Source organism: Macaca thibetana, chromosome 11 (genome assembly GCF_024542745.1).
Source record: "Macaca thibetana thibetana isolate TM-01 chromosome 11, ASM2454274v1, whole genome shotgun sequence".
NCBI classification, from domain to species: Eukaryota; Metazoa; Chordata; class Mammalia; order Primates; family Cercopithecidae; genus Macaca; species Macaca thibetana.
The window spans coordinates 96,418,592-96,441,865 of record NC_065588.1 but is presented as its reverse complement, the minus strand read 5'-3'; the positions used below and the strand labels follow the sequence as shown (position 1 = coordinate 96,441,865).

At 38.8% G+C, this 23,274-nt stretch overlaps 1 protein-coding gene across 2 annotated transcripts in view; it reads left to right on the top strand.

Moving 5' to 3' along the window:
- Positions 1–23,274, top strand: part of BLTP3B (bridge-like lipid transfer protein family member 3B) — a 117,262-nt gene that overhangs the window by 58,381 nt on the left and 35,607 nt on the right. For both annotated transcript variants that reach the window (XM_050750111.1, XM_050750113.1), the window contains 5 exons: positions 892–1,072; positions 3,639–3,722; positions 5,319–5,501; positions 6,843–6,961; positions 17,542–17,683. In XM_050750111.1, coding sequence (XP_050606068.1) covers positions 892–1,072; positions 3,639–3,722; positions 5,319–5,501; positions 6,843–6,961; positions 17,542–17,683 — 709 coding nt within the window. The remainder of the gene's footprint in view (positions 1–891; positions 1,073–3,638; positions 3,723–5,318; positions 5,502–6,842; positions 6,962–17,541; positions 17,684–23,274) is intronic.

Genomic DNA, 23,274 nt, shown 5'->3' with positions numbered 1-23,274 from the left:
AGGGATGGCAGCAATCAAAGAAAGAATGAGGAAGCTGCAAAAGCGGAAACTCCTGATAAAACCTTCAGATCTCGTGAGACTGACTTACTACTACGAGAACAGTATGGGAGAAACTGCCCCCGTGATTGAATTATCTCCCACCAGGTCTCTCCCACAACATGTGGGAATTGTGGGACTACCATTCAAGATGAGATTTGGGTGGGGACACAGAACCAAACCATATCAGATATATAGCAGTGTATACAGGGCCCACATTTGTTTTCTTTTTAATATATATAACTAGTAATACTCAAACTGCCTTTAAGAGTTAACTATATTTTCTAAACGGCTATAAATATGTTAAATATAACTTCAGATATTTACTGAGACATATTGGATTCATATTTGATTTGTGTATAGTTTTACAGTTTTTTTTTTTTTTTTTTTTGAGATGGAGTCTCGCCCTGTTGCCCAGGCTGGAGTGCAGTGGCGCAATCTCGGCTCACTGCAACCACCGCCTCCTGGGTTCAAGCGATTATCCTGCCTCAGCCTCCCAAGTAGGTGGGATTACAGGCATGTGGCACCACGCCCGGCTAATTTTTTGTATTTTTAGTAGAAATAGGGTTTCAGCATGTTAGCGAGGCTGGTCTCGAATTCCTGACCTCAGATGATTTGCCCGCCTCGGCCTCGCAAAGTGTTGTGATTACGGGCGTGAGCCTAGTTTTACAGTTTTTAAATTTTAGTTTTATTTTTAGGTTATTCAGAAAATATTTTAGGGAAAATATATTATTGATGAAAAATGTATTATGGTTATTTTTCATGACTTTTCAACTGAAAATATTTAGATTTTTTTGTGTGTGAAATTTATAGTATTTAAATTGGCAGTGATAAGGCAGTTTCGAATCTTTTTAGAGCTCTACAGTAGTCGCATCTGCCCAGCAAGTGAAGACAACACAAACTTCAAATGCTCCTGATGTAAATGATGCAATTGTAAAACTATTCAATGACTTTGATGTTAAAGAAACCTCCCATCATTTAGTGATTTCTCATCTAGATCTACACATATGTGATGACATTCATGCTAAAGAAAAAGGTAAAATAATTTGCTTATTCCAAACTATTTTGGTTTTTCTAGAATTGACTACAAAACTGAATTGTTTATTAAATCTCTTGTGTAGGATGTCCTGTAAGATAATTTGTCACAATTGTGTTCATATGAATATATAGATGAAAGGCACAATTAGAAGCATATATTGGTATGAAATTTTATTTTGCTTAGTACTTAAGCTTAATTATTTGTTAGCTATCAATGCTAACAATAAAATTAGCTTTAAAAAAATCAAAGACAGAATAGATGATCCTCTAGGAGGATAATGAAATATTAGACTTGCCTTTGAATTAACTTTTTCATAATGTTGATATTGTCTCCAAATTAAATTTTAGTCCATACTTAATTCATAATTATTTTTAGATGTGTTTCAGCATTGTAGTTTTTCTGCCTATTTTGAATAGAAGCACAACTGTGCGGCTGTTTGACATATTTTATGACCACCTCTCCTCCCATCCTTCCAAAATGTGATTAGGAAGCAAAATTCCAGTTAGGAATTTTCTTTTAGTTTTTGTCCCTGTTATTTTTCCTTATTTAGTAGACATAACAGGGTAATCAGGAAGCTGCCCGTTGCCACTCTGAAAATACGTAGTTTTGTAATCTAGGTGCTGGGCATTTTTGTTTCTCTGCTGGAGAGTATCCCTAGCCCAGAAGCATGGGGGTGAGTTCAACAGACCTACCTTATAGGCCTACCTAAGGACTATAATTCTCAAACTTTTGTGAGCATTACAATCAAGCTGAAGACCTTTAAACAATAGAGTTATCTGATCTCTGCGCCTCAGATCTGAATCAGGATCTATATCTATGAAAACTTTTGCCATGTGTTTTTAAGCTGAGAAAGTGAATATTGAGACCCTGGATACTTAGCAGTAGAAGTTACCCTGCCTTCATTAGACAAGGTAGCCTAAAAGGTTCCAACCTAAAAGGTTGGAGGGGCAAAGGTGAGGAAGATTTGGGGTTTGTGGAGGGATTTGTTATCTTTTCTTCTGACCACCATTGTGTCATTTGACTTGTAGTTGGCATCTTTTACTTTAGAGATTTGAAAGGAAAATCCAGAAAAGTTAGAACAAACCAAACTAAGAAAATGAGGTGGTCTAGATTAAGTAATAATAATGAGAATGGAGAAAGTGTTTTCTAAGGCCTTATATTCCTCACTATTCCCTCATAGAATAAATTGAATGATTTTATTTAGGAGGAAAACCTTTCCACCAAAATATCTCCTTAATAGTACAGGTCTGTAATCACTACTATTCTGAAATCCAAAAGGCTCTGAAATGTTATGTTTGTGAAAAACTAATTTGGTGGCAAAACCTGACTTACACCAATATATTGTTTTTTTATTCTTTGCCTACTTCTTATAAATATTTATGTTTTGCTGTTTTTATTAGTGCTGCCTCAGAACCTGCTGCGGGTGTTGCATGGTATATCCTGTATATACCATATCATATTAGTGTCATGAAATTTGAATTATGAAACATTTGGCTTTCCAAAGGTTTTACATAAGGGATTGTAGACCTGTGCTGGAAATTCTACTAGTTGAGATAAAATGGATTTTATAAATTAATATAGGGAGTGTATACATAGCTATGTTTCAGTTTGTATTTTTCTTCTGATTGATTTGCCCATTTTGTTTTAAAATTTGATATTTATGTTCACGTTACACCGATTTGTAATCTACTTTTGATCTGACTGTAGCTGCGTGACTTTGGACAACTTACCTAACCTAACAGACTTTTAAATTTCCTTTTCTTTCTCTTTTTTTTTGAGATGGGGTCTCACTCTGTTGCCCAGGCTGGAGTGCAGTGGCTCGATCTCAACTCACTGCAACCTCTGCCTCCCGGGTTCAAGCGATTCTCCTGCCTCAGTCTCCCAAGTAGCTGGGACTACAGGGGCGTGCCACCATGCCCGGCTAATTTTTGTATTTTTAGTAGAGATGGGGGTTTCACTATGTTGGCCAGGCTGGTCTCGAACCTGTGATTCACCCGCCTTGGCCTCCCAAAGTGCTGGGATTACAGGCGTGAGCCACCACGCCCGGCCTTAATTTCCTTTTCAATAAGAGATAGGATGATATGGTATAGTGTTTAACATTTCCTGGGTTTAAATCCAAGCTTTGCACTTAACTAGCTGTATGTCCTTGGCCTCTTTGTGCCTCAGTTTCCTTATCTGGAAGATGGGGATAATAATGATTGTACCTATCAAATGGGGTTGTTATGAAAACCAAATGAGTAAGTATACCTAAAGTATTTAAAACAATGCCTGACATAAGGGGAGGCCTTGTCAATACAAAAGTTCTGCTAGTATCATCTCTGAACTCTACCAGGGCAGGGATTTTGCTATTATATTCTTACCTTTTATCCTAGTGCCTTATGAATGAGGGGGATTCAGTAAATACTCATCGGATTGAATTATATTTCCTAAAATCCTTAATGTGCTGTCATAAAAGAGAGATAGTTATTACTACTTGGACTCCAAGTACGCTAAAATTTTTTTGTGGTAAATTAAATCTTTCTGATAATTTACTTAATATTTTTTTTCCTCTTTTTTATCCCAGAGTCAAACAGACGTATTACTGGAGGGGCAATGCAACTCTCTTTTACACAGCTAACTATAGATTATTATCCTTATCATAAAGCAGGTGTGTATAATAGCTTCTTTAAAAGATATGTGTTGCTTTCAAATTATATAGGTCATTTATTTAGTTTAGTTTTGTTTTTATTTGTTAACAAGAAATGAGATGAAGAGATTGGTATTTTTCTCCTGGCAGTATTTTACTAAGAAAGTAGAATTGCCAGAGAATATAGTCATACAGTGTATATTGAGATTTATGTAGATTTTTAGAAATCATAATTTTTAGAAATTGACAGTTTTCCAAATAACCAATTTAAAACTTAAAAAATTGGGGTACAGAGGACATGTATTTGTGCTATTTTGTTAGTTGTGACAAAAACAAGTTATTAATGTTTTAAATTTTTAAATGATTTATATATTTAAAAATTAGAAAAGAGTATGACGCTAAGAATGAAAAGAGTATGAAGCTAAGAATAAGAGTACGTTTAGCTAAATTATAAGATTCCAGATTTCATAGGCTCTTAACGGTCTAGTATTGGTAGATTCTGTCTCCCAAATAATGAAAAGAAAAAAAATATGATTATTGTGACCAAATTAATTTGACCTTATACCCATTTTTGCCTTTTGTTAGTATTTAGCATTCACACAAGTGAGAAAAACCAAACTAGAGATCATAGTTTTCTAGGACATTTAAAAAATGGTTAAGTTTTTCTGTTCACACATTTCTGTTTACACATTTTTTACCAATGTTTGTCATTTCTATGTTGGTACCTGATTAAATTTAAAGGTTTACAATTTTTTTTTTTATTTTAAGTTTTCATTGCCAACATTCAATATAATAATTATCTTTTGAAGGATTTTTGTCTTATATACTATCCTCTTGACTCATAAATTAACTTACAAATTCATAAAATTTTTAACTAGATATTTATTTTGAAGAGATGTAAAACATTCATAGAGTAGATTTTCTTGTTTTTTTTGATCCAAGGCCTCATGAGTGCAGTGGTGTGATCACTGCTCACTACAGCCTCCACCTCCCACCTCGGCCTCGCAAAGTGCTGGGATTACAGGTGTGAGCCACTGCACCTGGCCTGATTTTATTGTCTTAATCCTTTGATGTGCATTTTTCTTAATTGCTACAGAGAAACCTGATAATTCTGATTTTATATTTTTCTTCCAAAAACTAACTATGGCTGAGTACATCTTGAGAAGTTTTATTGGTTTCTTAAATGTTTTAATCATTATCATCCTATTATTTTTGTGGTTTAGGTTTTTGTTAGTTAACTTTATAACAAATCTTTGATGAAAGGATTTTATTTCTTTGATAATACTTTCTGGGATTAGTTTAATGGAGGTTTACCAGGTAATTCAGCATCCAGTGAAGGGTGATGAGTCCTATGGCTTTAAATTGAATCTTAGTGATTTTCTACTAGGAATGGGTACTAGATAGAGACTCCTCCAGATGATTTGCTTTTGATATTCTTTCCCTCTGTTTCAAATGTTTTACTCATATTTCAGAATAACATGTAGGTGAAGGCTGTACATTTTTCAGATATCAAAGTCTTTCTTGAATAAATGACTATATCTCATTGGAAGCATTACTATAGTGTAATAGATGAAAATTGTACATTTTTCAATGAAATACCTGTTATTCATTTTACAGGAGATAGCTGTAATCATTGGATGTATTTTAGTGATGCAACCAAAACAAAAAATGGATGGGCCAACGAGTTATTGCATGAATTTGAGTGCAACGTTGAAATGCTTAAACAGGCTGTGAAGGATCATAATGTAGGTTCACCTCCTAAATCCCCAACACATGCCTCTCCCCAGCACACACAAACAGGTATTTTACCTATAATAACATATGGCATTCCCCTAATATTAAGGGTGTTTGTGCTCGTGTGTGTGTGTGTGAGAGAGAGATCATAATATTTCCTGTAAACAAGTTTTATTTTTTTTGTTTTTCTTTTTAATGTAGAGATGGGGTCTTGCTATGTTGCCTAGGGTAGTCTCAAACTCCTGGCCTCAAGCGATCCTCCCACCTTGGCCCTCCCCAAAGTGCTGGGATTACAAGTGTCAGCCACCATGCCCAGCCAAGTATTTTTTTTTTTTTTTTTTTTCTTTGAGACAGGGTTTCACTTTGTCTCCCAGGCTGAAGTGCAGTGGTGCGATCTCGGCTCACTGCAACCTCCGCCTCCTGGGTTCAAGCGATTGTCCTGCCTCAGCCTCCCAAGTATCTGGGATTACAGGCACATGCCACCATACCCAGCTAATTTTTGGATTTTTAGTAGAGCCAGGGTTTCACTGTGTTAGCCAGAGTGGTCTCAAACTCCTGACCTCAAGTAATCCACCCGCCTCAGCCTCCCAAAGTGCTGAGATTACAGGCATGAGCCACTGTGCCTGTCCTAAGCCAAGTATTTTTAATTAATTCTAAACCCCTGCATCTTTCGCTCAGACCAACATAGGCTTGTGGACCAAAGCACTTTTAAAATTAATACAGCCAATAATAGTCACACCCAGGTAGAATTTTTCTAGAAGATTTCTCTCTTTTTTTTTTTAGTCAACACATAATTGTACGTATTTATGAGGTACAGTGTGATACTACTACTTTTTTTTTTTTTTTTTCCTGGCCCAGTAAGGATTGAAGTGTGATATTTTGATACATGTATACAAATGTGTAACACTAAAAGCAGAGTAATTAGCATATTCATCACGTCAGACATTATTTCTTTATGTTGGGAACATTCGAAATCTGCTCTTACTAGCTATTTGAAAAAATAAATTATTATTAATTATAGTCACCCTATAAATGCTAGAATTTACTCCTCCTATCTAGGTGTACCTTTGTATTCACTAATTACCCGTTGTCTGTCCCTGCCCTCCCCTCCCTCACCCCCTCCCCTTTCTCCTTCTATATAAATGTCTCATTTTTAACAAGAATCCCATTCCAAAGTTTCTGTAGAAGAGTAACTTAAATGTGACATGTGTGATTCTTCTTAAAAGAATAATAATCACAATAACTTATATCTTGTATTACTTTGTAATTTATAAAGTATGTCCACAAATATTATCTTGTTTGAGAAGTTAGTATTCACATGAATTTCTAGTACCTGCCTTAATAATAAAAGAGTGACTTTTAAAAATAATTTTGCAACAAATTGAATGGTGTTTTTGTTTCCAACAGAGAAGGACTACCCTCTGAAAGGGACATGCAGAACACCTTCAGTATTATCTCAACAATCAAAAGCTAAGCTAATGTCTAGTTCTGTTGTGGTTAGACTTGCAGATTTCAATATATACCAGGTATGTTTTCTTTTACAGTTAAATCTTCTCATAAACACTTTAGTATCTCATCTTAGCAACTCAAATAAATTCTATCATTTTATTTAAAGCATCTTTACAAGGTTTATGAAATGGCCATATTAGATGGCATAGAAAATATCCGTTTATTAATTTCTGATCATATGGTTACTCAGAGTTAGCCAAACTAACTTTATAGGCACAGCCCTTAAGTTTGCCTAAATGCTTCCAACACAAAACAGCATGTTCTCATACAAAAACACATGGATGCATAGACCAATGGAACAGATTAGAGAACCTAGAAATAAAGTTGCACACCTACAAGCATCTGGTCTTCGACAAAGTCGACAATAACAAGCAGTGGGGAAATGATTTCCTATTTAATAATGTTGCTGGGATAACTGGCTGGCCATATGCAGAAGACTGAAATTAGACCCTGTCCTTTCACCACGCACAAAAATTAACTCAAGATGAAATGAAAGACTTAAATGTAAAGCCCAGCACTACAGAAACCCTAGAAGACAACTGAGGAAATAGAATTCTAGACATTGGCCTCGGCCAAGATCTCATGAGGAAGACTTCAAAAGTAATTACAACAAAAACAAAAACAAAAACAGACAAGTGAGACCTCATTAAAGAGTTTCTATACAGCAAAATAAACTATCAACAGAGTCAACAGACATCCTACAGAATGGGAGAAAATATTCACAAATTTTTCATCTGACAAAAGTCTAATATCCAGAACCTATGAGGAAATTGAATCGACAAGCAAAAACCAAACATCATTAAAAAGTGGGCAAAGGACATGAACACACACTTCTGAAAAGAAGACATACGTGTAGCCAACAAGCATATGAAACAATGCTCAACATCACTAATCAGCTGAGAAATGCAAATCAAAGCCACAGTGAGATACCATCTCACACCACTCAGAATGACTTTTTAATAACTTAAAAAGTCACAAAAAATAGATGTTGGTGAGGTTGTGGAGAAAAGGGAATGCTTATTCACTATTGGTGGGAAGGTAAAATAGTTCAGCTATTGTGGAAAGCAGTTTGGAGTTTTCTCAAAGAATTTAAAAAAGAACTACCAGTTGACCCAGCAATCACATTACTGGGTATATACCCAGAGGAATATAAATTTTTCTACCAAAGATACGTGCAGTTATATGTTCATGGCAGCACTATTCACAATAGCAAAGACATAGAATCAACCTAGATGCCCATCCTCAGTGCAGTGGGTAAAGAAACTGTGGTACATATACACTGCAGAATACTATGCAGCCATGAAAAAATGCAGTCACGTTCTTTGTAGCAACATGGATGCAGCTGGAGGCCATTATCCCAAGTGGATTAATGCAGGAAAAGAAAACCAAATATTGCATATCCTCACTTTTAAGTGGGAGCTACACATTGAGTGTACATGGACACAAAGAGGGAAACAGTAGACATGGGGTCTTGAGGGTGGAGGGTCGGGGGAGGGTGAGGATTGAAAAACTACTTAACGGGTACTATGCTGACTACTTGGGTTGTGAAATTATGTATACACCAAACCCCAATGACACACAGTTTATCCGTATAACAAATCTGCACATGTACCCCAAGAACCTAAAGCAAAAATTGGAAGAACAAAAACAAAGGCTGCAGACACCAACTACAACTTTGGGAGTTTCCAAAAACTACCCTCTGGTTCAATAATTCACTAGAAAGACTCACAGAACCACTGAAATATATTAAAGTCATATCCATTGTAGTCACATTTTACAAATTAGAACCAGCCATAGGAAGAGAAGCGTAAGGCAGAGTCTTTTTTTCTCCTCTGTATTAGTCCGTTTTCATGCTTCTGATAAAGACATACCCAAGACTGGGCAATTTACAAAAGAAAGAGGTTTACTGGACATACAGTTCCACATGGCTGGGGAAGCCTCACAATCATGGCAGCAGGCAAGGAGGAGCAAATCACATCTTACATGGATGGCAGCAGGCAAAGAGAGAGCTTGTGCAGGGAAACTCCCATTTTTAAAACCATCAGATCTTGTGAGACTCATTCACTACCACAAGAACAGCGCAGGAAAGACCTACCCCCATAATTCAATCGCCTCCCACCTGCTTCATCTTACAACATGTTGGAATAGTGGGAGTTACAATTCAAGGTGAAATTTGAGTGGGGACACAGCCAAACCATATCATTCTGCCCTGGCCCCTCCCAAATCTTATGTCCTCACATTTCTAAACCAATCATGCATTCTTAACTGTCCCCCAGAGTTTTAACTCATTTCACCATTAACTCAGAAGTCCACAGTCCAGTGTCCCATCTGAGACAAGACAAGTCCCTTCTGCCTATGAGCCTATAAAATCAAAGCAATTTAGTTACTTCCTAGATACGATAGGGGTACAAGGCATTGGGTAAATACAACCATTCCAAATGAGAGAAGTTGGCCAAGCAGAGGGGCTACAGGATCCATGCAAGTCCAAAATCCAGCAGGACAGTCAAATCTGAAAGCTCCAAAATGATTTCCTTTGACTCCATGTCTCACATGCATGTCATGCTGATTTTAAGAGGTGGGTTCCATGGTCTTGGGCAGTTCTGCCCCTGTGACTTTGCAGGGTACAGCCTTCCTCTTGGCTGCTTTCACGGGCTGGTATTGAGTGTCTGTTGGCACCTTTTCCAGGCACACGGTGCAGGCTGTCAGTGGATCTACCCTTCTGGGGTCAGGAGGATGATGGCCCTCTTCTCACAGCTCCACTAGGTGGTAGGTACCCCAGTGGGGACTTGGGCTTTGACCCCACATTTCCCTTCCACACTGCCCTAGCAGAGGTTCTCCATGAGGGCCCTACCCTTGCAGCACACTTCTGCCTGGGCATCCAGGCATTTCCATACATCCACTGAAATCTAGGTGGAGGTTCCCAAACCCCAATTCTTGACTTCTGTGCACCAGCAGGCTCAGCACCATGTGGAAGCTGCCAACGCTTGGGACTTGTACCCTCTGAAGCAACGGCCCAAGCTTTGTTTTGGCCCCTTTCAGCCATGGCTGGAGCAGCTGGGATGCAGGGCACCAAATCCCTAGGCTGCACACAGCACAGGGAGCCTGGGCCTGGCCCACAAAACCACTTTTTCCTTCTAGGCCTCTGGGTCTGTAATGGAAGGGGCTGCCATGAAGACCTCTGACATGCCCTGGAGACGTTTTCCCCATTGTCTTGGGGTTGACATTAGGCTCTTATGCAAATTTCTTTTTTTTTTTTTTTTTTTTTTTTGAGACGGAGTCTCGCTCTGCCGCCCAGGCTGGAGTGCAGTGGCCGGATCTCAGCTCACTGCAAGCTCCGCCTCCCGGGTTCACGCCATTCTCCTGCCTCAGCCTCCCGAGTAGCTGGGACTACAGGCGCCCGCCACCTCGCCCGCCTAGTTTTTTGTATTTCTTAATAGAGACGGGGTTTCACCGTGTCGGCCAGGATGGTCTCGATCTCCTGACCTCGTGATCCGCCCGTCTCGGCCTCCCAAAGTGCTGGGATTACAGGCTTGAGCCACCGCGCCCGGCCTCTTATGCAAATTTCTATAGCTGGCTTGAATTCTTCCTCAGAAAATGGGGTTTTCTATACCATTGTCAGGCTGCAAATTTTTTGAACTTTTATACTCTCCTTCCCTTATAAAACTAAATGCCTTTAAGAGCACCCAAGTCACCCTAGAATGCGTTGCTGCTTAGAAATTTCTTCCACCAGATATCCTAAATCATCTCTCTCAAGTTCAGAGTTCCACAAATCTCTAGGGCAGGGGCAAAATGCTGCCAGTCTCTTTGCTAAAACATAACAAGAGTCACCTTTCTTCCAGTTCCGAACAAGTTCCTCATCTCCATCTGAGACCACCTCAGCCTGGACCTTACTGTTCATATCACTTTCAGCATTTTTGTCAAAGCCATTCAACAAGTCTCTAGGAAGTTCCAAACTTTCCCATATTGTCTTGTCATCTGACCCCTCCAAACTGTTCCACCCTCTGCCTGTTATCCAGTTCCAAAGTCACTTCCACATTCAGGTATCTTTTCAGCAGTGCCTCACTCTACTAGTACCAATTTGCTGTATTAGTCCGTTTTCGCACTGCTGATAAAGACATACCCAAGACTGGGCAATTTATACAGGAAAAAAGTTTAATAGACTTACAGTTCCACATGGCTGGGGAAGTCTCACAACCATGGTGACGGAAAGCAAGGAGGAGCAAGTCATGTCTTATGTGGATGGCAGCAGGCAAAGAGAGAGCTTGTGCAGGGAAACTCCCATTTTTAAAACCATCAGATCTTGTGAGACTCATTCACTACCACAAGAACAGTGCAGGAAAGACTCGCCCCCATAATTGAGTCACCTCCCACCAGGTTCCTCACACAACATGTGGGAACTGTGGGAGTTACAATCATGAGATTTGGGTGGGGACACAGCCAAACCGTATCACCTCCACAGTACACTGATGTAATAATAATAAGACAGAGTCTTGGAGCACTTGAAATGTGAAACTTTTCCTCAGGACTTGTTAGCTTTCTAAGAATGTGGAACCCTATGCATAGATGTGTAAATATGTGGATGGATGGATATTTAACAATATGCATGAAGTATTGCTCATGAGGTTTTACTCAATCTCTAGGTGAATTAGTAATCAGATTACCCAAAGCTCCCACCCTGTAAATGCAACTAGGCTATCAAGTATGGCCAGCTCCACCCTGCATCGTTTTATTATAAACTATCAGCTGTGGTGTCAGGGGCTGTGTTAGGCTGTTCTTGTGTTGTTATAAAGAAGTACCTGAGACTGGATAATTTATAAAGAAAAGAAGCTTAATTGACTTATGGTTCTGCAGGCTGTATTGGAAGCATGATGTGGGCATCTGCTCAGCTTCTGGGGAGGAGGCCTCAGGGAACTTTTACACCTGGTGGAAGGTAAAGCAGGAGCAGGCACGTCACATGTCAAGAGCAGGAGCAAGACAGAGAGAGAGTGGCACTGAGAGGTGCCACATATTTTTAATCAACTAGACTTCATGCTAACTCACTATTGTGAGCACATCACCACGCCATGAGGTATCTGCCCCCATGACTCAAACACCTCCCACCAGGCTCTACCTCTAGTACTGGGGATTACAATTGAACATGAGATTTAGAGGGGACAGTATCCAAACTATCAGGGGCCCGCCATAGGTAGGAAATTCCAGTTCCTAGTTGCTTCCCAGGAGCAGGATCAGAGGGATACCAATTTCGTTATTATACAATAGTCTCTGCGGAAGGATCTAAAATGCCTTTTTTGCTTTACAGAACTACAGTATACTGTATATACTGTGTTGGCTATACTGTGAATATAATTCTATAGCTAAGAACTCTGTCCTGGCCGGGCGCGGTGGCTCAAGCCTGTAATCCCAGCACTTTGGGAGGCCGAGACGGGCGGATCACAAGGTCAGGAGATCGAGACCATCCTGGCTAACACGGCGAAACCCCGTCTCTACTAAAAACACAAAAAATTAGCCGGGCGAGGTGGCGGCGCCTGTGGTCCCAGCTACTCGGGAGGCTGAGGCAGGAGAATGGCGAGGCGGAGCTTGCAGTGAGCTGAGATCTGGCCACTGCACTCCAGCCTGGGCGACAGAGCGAGACTCCGTCTCAAAAAAAAAAAAAAAAAAAGAACTCTGTCCTATTTATACTAACAATCTTACTCAGCTTATAATCACCTAACATGGTCTAATTGAGATGTTTGAGACCAACACGATAAGAATATATGACCTATTCTTAAAAAATAAAAGATTTCTAGATTTGTTTTATCATTTATAAATTGTTCTGGTTAATTTTGATACGTCTATGGCTTTGAGACTTAGTTTTATGTGAAAAGATTTTATTTAACTCAATGATTCCCCTCTGGGATTTGGCAATATCTGAAGATAGTTTTGTTTGTCACAACTGGACATGCTGCTGACCTCTAGTGAATAAAGACCAGTGATGCTGCCAAATATCCTACAATGTGCTGATCAGTTCCCCACAATGAAGAATTATCTAACTTAAAATGTCAGAAGTGCCAATGTTTAGAAACTCTGATTTAACAGTTATTTTCTCATTGTGCAGTTACTATTTTCTTTACATTTGATATACAATCATGTGTTGCTTAACATCATAAACTGTGCTTAGATGGTATGTAGCCTACTTAAACTCCTAGGCTATATAGTATATCCTATTCCTCCTAGGCTGTATATCATGTTACTGTATTGAATACTGTAGCAGTTATAACACAATGGTATTTGTATATTTAAACCTTACCAAACATAGAAAATATACAGTAAAGGCCAGGTGCGGTGGCTCACGCCTGTAATCCGAACACTTTGGGAGGCCTAGGCGGGCGGATCATGAGGTCAGGAGATCGAGACCATCCTGGCTAATACGGTGGTGAAACCCCATGTCTACTAAAAATACAAAAAATTAGCCGGGCGTGGTGGTGGGCACCTGTAGTCCCAGCTACTCGGGAGGCTGAGGCAAGAGAATGGCGTGAACCCGGGAGGTGGAGCTTGCAGTGAGCCGAGACCGCACCATTGCACTCCAGCCTGGGTGACAGTGGGAGACTCCATCTCAAAAAAAAAAAAAAGATAATATACAGTAAAAATGCAGTATAAAAGTTCTGTTATAATCTTATGGGATCCGCATCTTATAAGTGGCCTGTCATTGGCAGAAATGTCATTATATGGTGCATGACCATATACTTCAGCTTTTTAAAAGACTGTAAATTTTAGGATTTAAATAAATTTATGTGGAAATGAGAAAGAGGAATCACTTATAATCCCACATGGTTGCAAGTGAAATACAGTAAGAAACCCCACATATGTATATACACAACCACACTAAACACAAAATAAAAATAAGTAGAAGAACATAAGATAGTATGTTTGTCCCAATTTGAATAGGTTTTTAACTACTAAAGGAAAAAAGAAGCTGTTGTTAAAATAAGTTGACACTTTGAATTGAAAAGAATTTGTTTCCATATATGCAGAGAAAAGCTTTTTAATTAGATACTATAAGGAACTGACTTGAATTTGTAAAGACTATACAAATTAAAATGATTGATTAATCAATTTGGGCGCGTTGGCTCATGCCTGTAATCCCAGCCATTTGGGAGGCCAAAGCGGGCAGAGTTGGAGACCAGCCTGGCCGACATAGCAAAACCCCCTCTCTAGTAAAAATACAAAAATTAGCTGGGAGTGATGGTACACGCCTGTAGTCCCAGCTACTCAGGAGGCTGAGGCACGAGAATCGCTTCAATCCAGGAGGCAGAAGTTGCAGTGGGCCGAGATTGTGTCACTGCACTCCAGTCTGGATGACAGAGTGAGATTGTATCTCAAAAAAAAAAAAAGATTGGTTAGGCAGTTTATATAAGTAAACCATTGAAAAATTATTCTACTTCATGTGAGACATATATACATCTATTGAATGATGAATGGAAAAAAGAACATACATCCCTGGGTCTACCAAGTTAATACAAATAAACTGATAAAACTTTATTGGTTGAACTTTGTGAATATTAATATAAAAATTTTTGATGTAATTAGCTGGTTTTGGGGGGTGAAAAAAATGTAACTAGAGCCTTAAAACTAATAGTTTTTAAAAAAAATTTCAACTTTTATTGTAAACTCAGGGTACACGTGCAGGTTTGTTATATTTTTATATTGCGTGATGCTGAAGTTCAGGGTGTGATTGATCCCATCATCCAGGTGGTCAGCATAGTACCCAACAGGTAGGTTTTCAGCCCTTATTCCCCTTCCTCCCTTCCTCCTTTTGGGGTCCACTGTCTGTTGTTTCCTTTTTTGTCTCCATGTGTACCCAACATTTAGCTCTCACTTATAAGTCAGAACATGCAGTACTGCAGCCTCACCAGCATCTGTATTTTGACTTTTTAATAATAGGTATTCTGGCTGATGTATCTGAGATGGTATCTCACTGTGGTTTTGATTTACATTTGTCTGATGATTAGTGATGATTGGTATGTTGAGCATTGTTTCGTATGCTTGTTGATTGTACATACGTCTTTTCAGAAGTGTGTGTTCATGTCCTTTGCCCACTTTTTAATGGTGTTTGGTTTTTGCTTGTTGACTTTTGTTCAAGTTCCTTATAGATTCTGGATATTAGACCTTAGTCAGATGAATAATTTGTGAATATTTTCTCCCATTCTGTAGGATGTCTGTTGACTCTGTTGATAGTTTATTTTGCTGTATAGAAGCTCTCTAATGAGGTCTCACTTGACTATTTTTGTTTTTGTTGTGATCGCCATTGAGGTCTTAGCCATAAATTCTTTGCTAAAGCCTGTGTCCAGAATGGTATTTCCTAGCTTTTCTTCTAGGACTTTTATAGTTTGACCTCTTATATTTAAATATTTGATCTATCTTGAGTTAATTTTTGTATATAGTAGAAGGTGTAGGGGTCCAGTTTCATTCTTCTAAATATGAGTAGCCAGTCATCCTAGCACCATTCATTGAATAGGGTGTCCTTTCCCCATTGCTTATTATTGTCCAATTTGTCAAAGATCAGATAGTTATAGGTGTGCAGTTTTATTTCTGGGTTCTCTATTCTGTTCCATTGATCTGTGTCTCTGTTTTTGTATCAGTACCATGCCATTTTGGTTCCTTATAGTATAGTTAATGTAATGTCTCCAGGTTTGTTCTTTTTTCTTAGAGTTGCTTTGGCTGTTCAGGCTCTTTTTTGGCTTCCATATGAATTTTTAAATATTTTAAATTTTTTTTCTAATTTTGTACAAAATGATGTTTGTAGTTTGATAGGAATGACATTGAATCTGTAGATTGTTTTCAGCAGTATGGTCTTTTTTTTTTTTTTTGAAGCAGAGTCTTCTTCTGTTGCCTAGGCTGAAATACAGTGGTGCGATCTCAGCTCACTACAACCTCCGTCTCCCGAGTTCAAGTGATTTTTATGCCTCAGCCTCCCTAGTAGCTGGCATTACAGGCGTGTGCCACCATGCCCAGCTGATTTTAGTATTTTGGGTAGGGATGGGGTTTCGCCATGTTGGCAAGGCTGGTCTTGAACTCCTGGCCTCAAGTAATCTGCCAGTCTCAGCCTCTTACAGTGCTGGGATTACAGGTGTGAGTCATCATGCCTGGCCAGTTCTTGTAGAGATCTTTTACCTTTTGGTTAGATATATTCCTAGGATTTTTGTTGTTGTTGTTGTTTGGCTTTCAGCTTGAATGTTATTGGTATGTGTAAATACTTACATTGATTTTGTGTCCTGAAGCTTTATTGAAGTTGCTTATCAGTCCTGGGAGTCTTCATGGAGTTTAGCATTTTCTAGGTACAGAATCATATTGTCAGTAAAGAGAGATAATTTGACTTCTCTTTGTATTTGGATGCCTTTTCTTTCTTTCTCTTGCCTGATTGCTCTAGCTAGAACTTCCAGTACTATTTTGAATAGGAGTGGTGAGAGGGGGCATCCTTGTCTTGTTCCATTCCTTAAGGGAAATGCTTTCAGCTTTTGCCCCTTCAGAATGATGTTAGCTGTGAGTTTGTCATAGATTACTCTTACTGTTTTGAGATATGTTTCTTTGATTCATAGTTTGTTGAGGGTTTTTATTGTGAAGGACGTTGGATTTTATCAAAAGCATTTTCTTTGCCTGTTGAGATAATCGTATGGTTTTTGTTTTTAGTTCTGTTTGTGGTGAATCACATTTATTGATTTGTGTATAAAACATAGTCTTTTTGGAAAATGAATTTGAGCGATCAAACTATTTGACAGAAGTGTTTATAGCTATTATTTTTAAATTAATTTTTTATTGTGGTAAGGTATAACTGAATTTACAATAATAATTTTATACACACACACACACACATATTTAGGTATTTGCCATTGAAAGTAATGGCAAAACTGCAATTACTTTTGCACCAACCTAATGATATTGGCCAGGTGCAGTGGCTCACTGCTGTAATCCCAGCACTTAGGTGGGTGGATTGCTTGAGGTCAGGAGTTTGAGACCAGCCTGGCCAACATGGTGAAACCCCATCTTTACACACACACACAAAAAAGGCTATGTCTATATCTATATGTTTTATAATAATTGGCGTTAAGTACATTCACATTGTGTAACCAGTACCATTATTCGTCCCCATAATTTTTATTATCTCAAGCTGAAACTATATATAACTCTATTATTTTTCATGGTAATGGAGAAATTATGGTAAAGAATTATTTTAAACAGCGTACAGGGAAGCATTCTGGATTTGAGGACTTGGATCTATGTCCTGACTGCCATTTACTTATCTATATTATCTGATAGAATATCATTATCATTATTTTTCTATCTGTTGTTTTAAGGCTCACAATAATAAGTTTATAAGGAATATTGTACAATGTTGATTTTGTGATTGATAAGGATCCAAAAAGATTATAGAGTTTTCTGAATAGTTGATGGGTGTTTAAAAATAATTCCATGTGAAGTTAAATATATAATAAAGTTTACACTGGAAATTAACCGTTAGCAAAGTTTTGTAAGTAGTTTTAAAAGTACTGTCTGGGTTGCATAAATTATTTGGAACGGTTTTTATTCAGTGTGATTTCAGTAAACTTATTTATCTTTTCAGGTCTCTACAGCGGAACAATGTCGTTCTTCCCCCAAAAGCATGATTTGCTGCAATAAAAAATCCCTATATCTTCCACAAGAAATGTCAGCTGTCTATATAGAATTCACAGAATATTACTATCCAGATGGAAAGGATTTTCCAAGTAAGAGAGTTTTTTATTATTATTTGTCCATTATTTGAGAAGATGTTTTTTTCTTGTTAATATTTTTGAGTTTTATAAATATGAAAAATAAATAAAACTGTTATTGTTCCTTATTTATTATATTATTCCTTTTTTGAGAGAGAGCATCTCACTATGTTACCCAGGCTGGTCTCAAACTCCTGGGCTCAAGCCATACTCTTGCCTTGGCCTCCCAAAGTATTGGGATTACAGGTGTGAGCCACTATGCCCAGCCCCTATTGTTCTTTATTCTTATTGTGTATCGTACATAAGTCTAGTCTAACAGTTTTAGATGTTGTTATTGTTTGTTCATGTATCCTTTTCCCTCCCTAGCTTGTAGAATCCTTGATGGCAGGAATCATGAGGTTTTTTCATTTTTTTTTTCCCCGATATGGAGTCTTGCTCTGTCGCTCAAGCTGGAGTGCAGTGGCACAATCTTGGCTCACTGCAGCCTTGGCCTCCCGGGTTCAAGCAATTCTCGTGCCTCAGCCTCCTGAGTAGCTGGGATTACAGGCATGCAGCACCAGGCCCAGCTAATTTTTTCTGTGTTTTTACTAGAGACAGAGTTTCACCATGTTGGCCAGGCTGGTCTTGAACTCCTGACCTCAAGTAATCTGTCCACCTTGGACTCCCAAAGTGCTGGAATTACAGGCGTGAGCCACCATGTCCAGCACATCTGGTATTTATGATTCATTTTATTCCAGATATTCAACTTACTTTGTGCTTAATAGCTATTTGTTAAATTAAAGAATCAGTGAAAGTTAGGTTATTTGTAGAATAAAGTCATTTGTAAAACTCCATTTATATTTCAGCTATATAACTTCATTTATATATTATTGAAGAAGTAACTGAAGTCCTTTTAGCTGTAGAGATTTTTTTTTTTTTTTTGACTGTTTTAAAATGCCCACATGTATACTTTGGACTTTGGGCAACTTTTGGCATTTACAGTTTTCAGAAATATTGAATTACATGAGTTTTTATTTTTAGAAGCTTCTTTGGCTTTCTAACATTAAAATGATTGTATATTTGTATTCTTTGAATATTAAAACTCTCTGCTATCGTCTCAGTTCATCTAGGAATTCTTTTTTTTTTTTTTTTTTTTTTTTTTGGAGACAGCGTCTTGCTCTGTTGCCCAGGCTGGAGTGCAGTGGCATGATCTCGGGTCACTGGAACCTCTGCCCTCCCGGGCCCAAATGGTCCTTGTGCCTCAGGCTTCCAAGTAGCTGGGACTACACATGCGTGCCAGCACTCCCAGCTAATTTTTGTGTTTTTGGTAGAGATAGGGTTTTGTCATGTTGGCCAGGCTGGTCTCTAACTCCTGGCCTCAAGTGGTCTGCCCACATCAGCCTCCCAAAGTGCTGGGATTACAGATGTGAGCCCCTGCACCTGGCCCATCTCGGAATTCTTAAACTAAATGTTGCCCTCTTTTATGTGATAACTTTTTCATCGTGTTAGGTGAAAATCATAGTTGAAAGTATTTAGGTGAAATAGGTTTTGTTATCAGAGACGTAACAAGTTTTATGTCCTTTCTTTAAAAGTAGAACTCCCAAAATACTTAGACCTACTTGCCCATTTGTTTAATATTGATTTATTTATATATATATATTTTTTTTTCTGAGACAGATTCTTGCTCTGTTGCCCATGCTGGAGTGCAGTGGTGCGATCTCAGCTCACTGCAACCTCCACATACCGGGTTCAAGCAATTCTCCTGCCTCAGCCTCCTGAGTAGCTGGGACTACAGGCATGCACTACCACATCTGGCTGATTTTTGTAATTTTTTTTTTAGTAGAGGCGAGATTTCTTTTCTCCTTGTTGGCCAAGCTTGTCTTGAGCTCTAGACCTCAAGTGATCTGACCTCCTTGGCTTCCAAAAGTACTGGGATTACAGGCATGAGCCACTGCACCTACCCTATTAATGTATGTTTTTAGTTTCAAAAGGAACTTCTGATCCTCATACCATAGATTTTGCCTTTGTTGCTAAATTAAAAGATGGCATCCTGGGAATTACAAAGATATCTATCTATTTTATTGCTTTATTCCTAGTTTGGGTGAAAATTCTGGCATTGGCCAGGTGCAGTGGCTCATGCCTGTAATCCCAGCACTTTGGGAGGCTGAGGCAGGTGGATCACCTGAGGTCAGGAGTTCAAGATCAGCATGACCAACCTGGTGAAACCCCATCTACTAAAAATACCAAGTTAGCCGGGTATGGTGGCACATGCCTGTAATCTCAGCTACTTGGGAGGCTGAGGCAGGAAAATCGCTTGAACCAGGGAGGTGGAGGATGCGGTGAGCTGGGATCACGCCATTATACTCCAGGCTGGGCAACAAAAGCGAAACTCTGTCTCAAATAAATAAATTTTAAAAAATTAAAAAGCTTTCTGGCAACTAATCCTATCTTCATGTTTCAAGAATCTTTTGTGGGTTTTTGTTTATCTGTGTGTATTTCTCATTTGTTTCTCTCAGCTGCCTTCCTAAGCAGATGAGAAAACTCAGATAGGTGAAGGAAGACATCTGCTCAGCATCTTATAGGGAATAAAATGGCACAGTTGAAACTCAGGCATTGTCTTGTAAATCTGAATTCATTGTTTTTTCCCCACTGTATTACACTGCTCCCCTTTGCCCCTGTATTCACCACGGCCATTGTCTGTTATTGCATAATCATAGTATTCCAGCCATGCCCCCATAATTGTTTTTCTTAAATAAAATATGTCATTGAACAAGTAATTTTTAAAAATTTTATTCTATATTATTTTTATTAAAAAAATTTTTTGGCCGGGCGCGGTGGCTCAAGCCTGTAATCCCAGCACTTTGGGAGGCCGAGACGGGCGGATCACGAGGTCAGGAGATCGAGACTATCCTGGCTAACCCGGTGAAACCCCGTCTCTACTAAAAAATACAAAAAACTAGCCGGGCGCGGTGGCGGGCGCCTGTAGTCCCAACTACTTGGGAGGCTGAGGCAGGAGAATGGCGTGAACCCGGGAGGCGGAGCTTGCAGTGAGCTGAGATCCGGCCACTGCACTCCAGCCTGGGCGGCAGAGCAAGACTCCATCTCAAAAAAAAAAAAAAAAAATTTATTTCCATAAGTTATTGGGGAACAGGTGGTGTTTTGTTACATGAATAAGTTGTTTAGTGGTGATTTGTAAGATTTTGCTGCACCCATCACCAGAGCAGTATACCTTGTTTGTAGTCTTTTATCCCTCACCCCCTTCCCACCCCTTCCCCCAAGTCCTCAAAGTCCATTGTATCATTCTTATGCTTTTGCATCCTCATAGCTTAGCTTCCAGTTATGAGGAAGAACATATGATGTTTGGCTTTTCATTCCTGAGTTACTCATTCCTGAGTAACTACTAAAAGTAGTTACTATTACTACTTAGGCTAATAGTCTCCAGTCTCATCCAGGTTGATGCAAATGCCATTAATTCATTCCTTTTTATGGCTGAGTAGTATTCTGTTATATATACACACACACCCCCACCCCCCACAGTTTCTTTATCCACTCATTGATTGCTGGGCATTTGGGTTGGTTCCACGTTTTGTAATTGTGAATTTTGCTGCTATAAACGTGTGTGCAAGTATCTTTTTCATACAATGACTTCTTTTCCTCTGGGCAGATACCCAGTAGTGGGATTGCTGGATCAAATGGTAGTCTTACTTTCAGTGCCTTTTTTTTTTTTTTTTTTTTTTTTGAGATGGAGTCTTATTCTGTCACCCAGGCTGGAGTGCAGCGGCGTGATCTGGGCTCACTGCAACCTCTACTTCCCGGGTTCAAGCAATTTTCCCTCAGCCTCCTGAGTAGCGCCACTGCACCCAGCTAATTTTTGTATTTTTAGAGATGGGGTTTCACCGTGTTGGCCAGGCTGGTTTTGAACTCCTGATCTTGTGATCCGCCTGCCTCGGCCTCCTAAAGTGCTGAGATGACAGACATGAGCCACCACGCTCTGCCTACTTTTAGCTCTTTAAGGAATCTCCACACTGTTTTCCATAGTGGTTGTACTAGTTTATATTCCCACCAGCAGTGTAGAAGTATTCTCTGTTCACCACATCAGTGCCAACATCTACTATTTTTTGATTATGGCTTTTCTTGCAGTGAGAATGGTGGTATCACATCGTGGTTTTGATTTGAATTTCCCTGATCATTAGTGATGTTGAGCATTTTTTTTTTCTGTTTGTTGGCCACTTATATATGTTCTTTTGAGAACTATATACTCATTGTCTCAGCCATCAATCCCTTTTTGGTGGGATTGTTTGTTTTTTTCTTGTTGATTTGAGTTCATTGTAGCTTCTGGTTATTAGTCCATTGTCAGATGTATATAGATCGTGTAGAGTTTTTCCCACTTTGTGGGTTGTCTGTTTACTCTACTAACTGTTCCTTTTGCTGTGCAGAGCTCTTTAATTAAGTCTCAGCAATTTATCTTTGTTTTTTTATTACATTTCCTTTTAGGTTCTTGGTCATGAAATCCTTGTGTAAGCCAATGTGTAGAAGAGTGTTTCCAATGTTGTCTTCTAGAATTTTTATAGTTTCAGGGCTTAGATTTAAGTCCTTAATCCATCTTGAGTTGATTTTTGTATAAAGTGAGAGATGAAGATCCAGTTTCATTCTCCCACATATGGCTAACCAATTATCCCAGCACCATTTGTTGAAAAGTGTGGCCTTTCCCCACTTTATGTTTTTATTTGCCTTGTTGAAGAACAGTTAGCTGTAAGTATTTGGGTTTACTTCTGGATTCTCTATTCTGTTCCATTGTTCTATGTGCCTATTTTTATACCAGTACCATGCTGTTCTGGTGACTATGGCCTTATAGTATAGTTTGAAATCAGGTAATATGATGCCTCCAGTTTTGTTCTTTTTTCTTAGTCTTGCTTTGGCCATGTGGGCTCTTTTTTGGCCCCATATGAATTTTTGAATTGTTTTTTCCAGTTCTGTGAAGAATGATGGTGGTATTTGGATGGGAATTCCATTGAATTTGTAGATTGCTTTTGGCAGTATGGCCATTTTCCCAATATTGATTCCACCCATCCATGAGCATGGGATGTGTTTCCATGTGTTTGTGTCATCTATGATTTCTTTCAGCAGTGTTTTGCAGTTTTCCTTGTAGAGGTCTTTCACCTCCTTGGTTAGGTATATTCCTAACTATTTTTTAATTTTATTATTATTATTTTTTTCGCTGTTGTAAAGGGGTTGAGTTCTTGATTTGATTCTCAGCTTAATCATTGTTGGTGTATAGAAGAGCTACTGATTTGTGTACATTAATTTTGTATCTGGAAACTTTGCTGAATTCTTTTATCAGTTCTAGGAACTTTCTGGAGGAGTCTTTAGTAGGGTTTTTTAGGTAAATAATCATATCATCAGCAAACAGTGACAGTTTGACTTCCTCTTTACCTATTTGGATGCCCTTTATTTCCTTCTCTTGTCTGATTGGTCTGCCCAGGACTTCTAGTACTGTGTTGAAGAGGAGTGGTGAGAGTTGGCATCCTTGTCTTGTTCCAGTTCTCAGAGGGAATGCTTTCAACTTTTCCCCATTTAGTATTACGTTGGCTGTGCGTTTGTCAGAGATGGCTTTTATTATGTTGAGG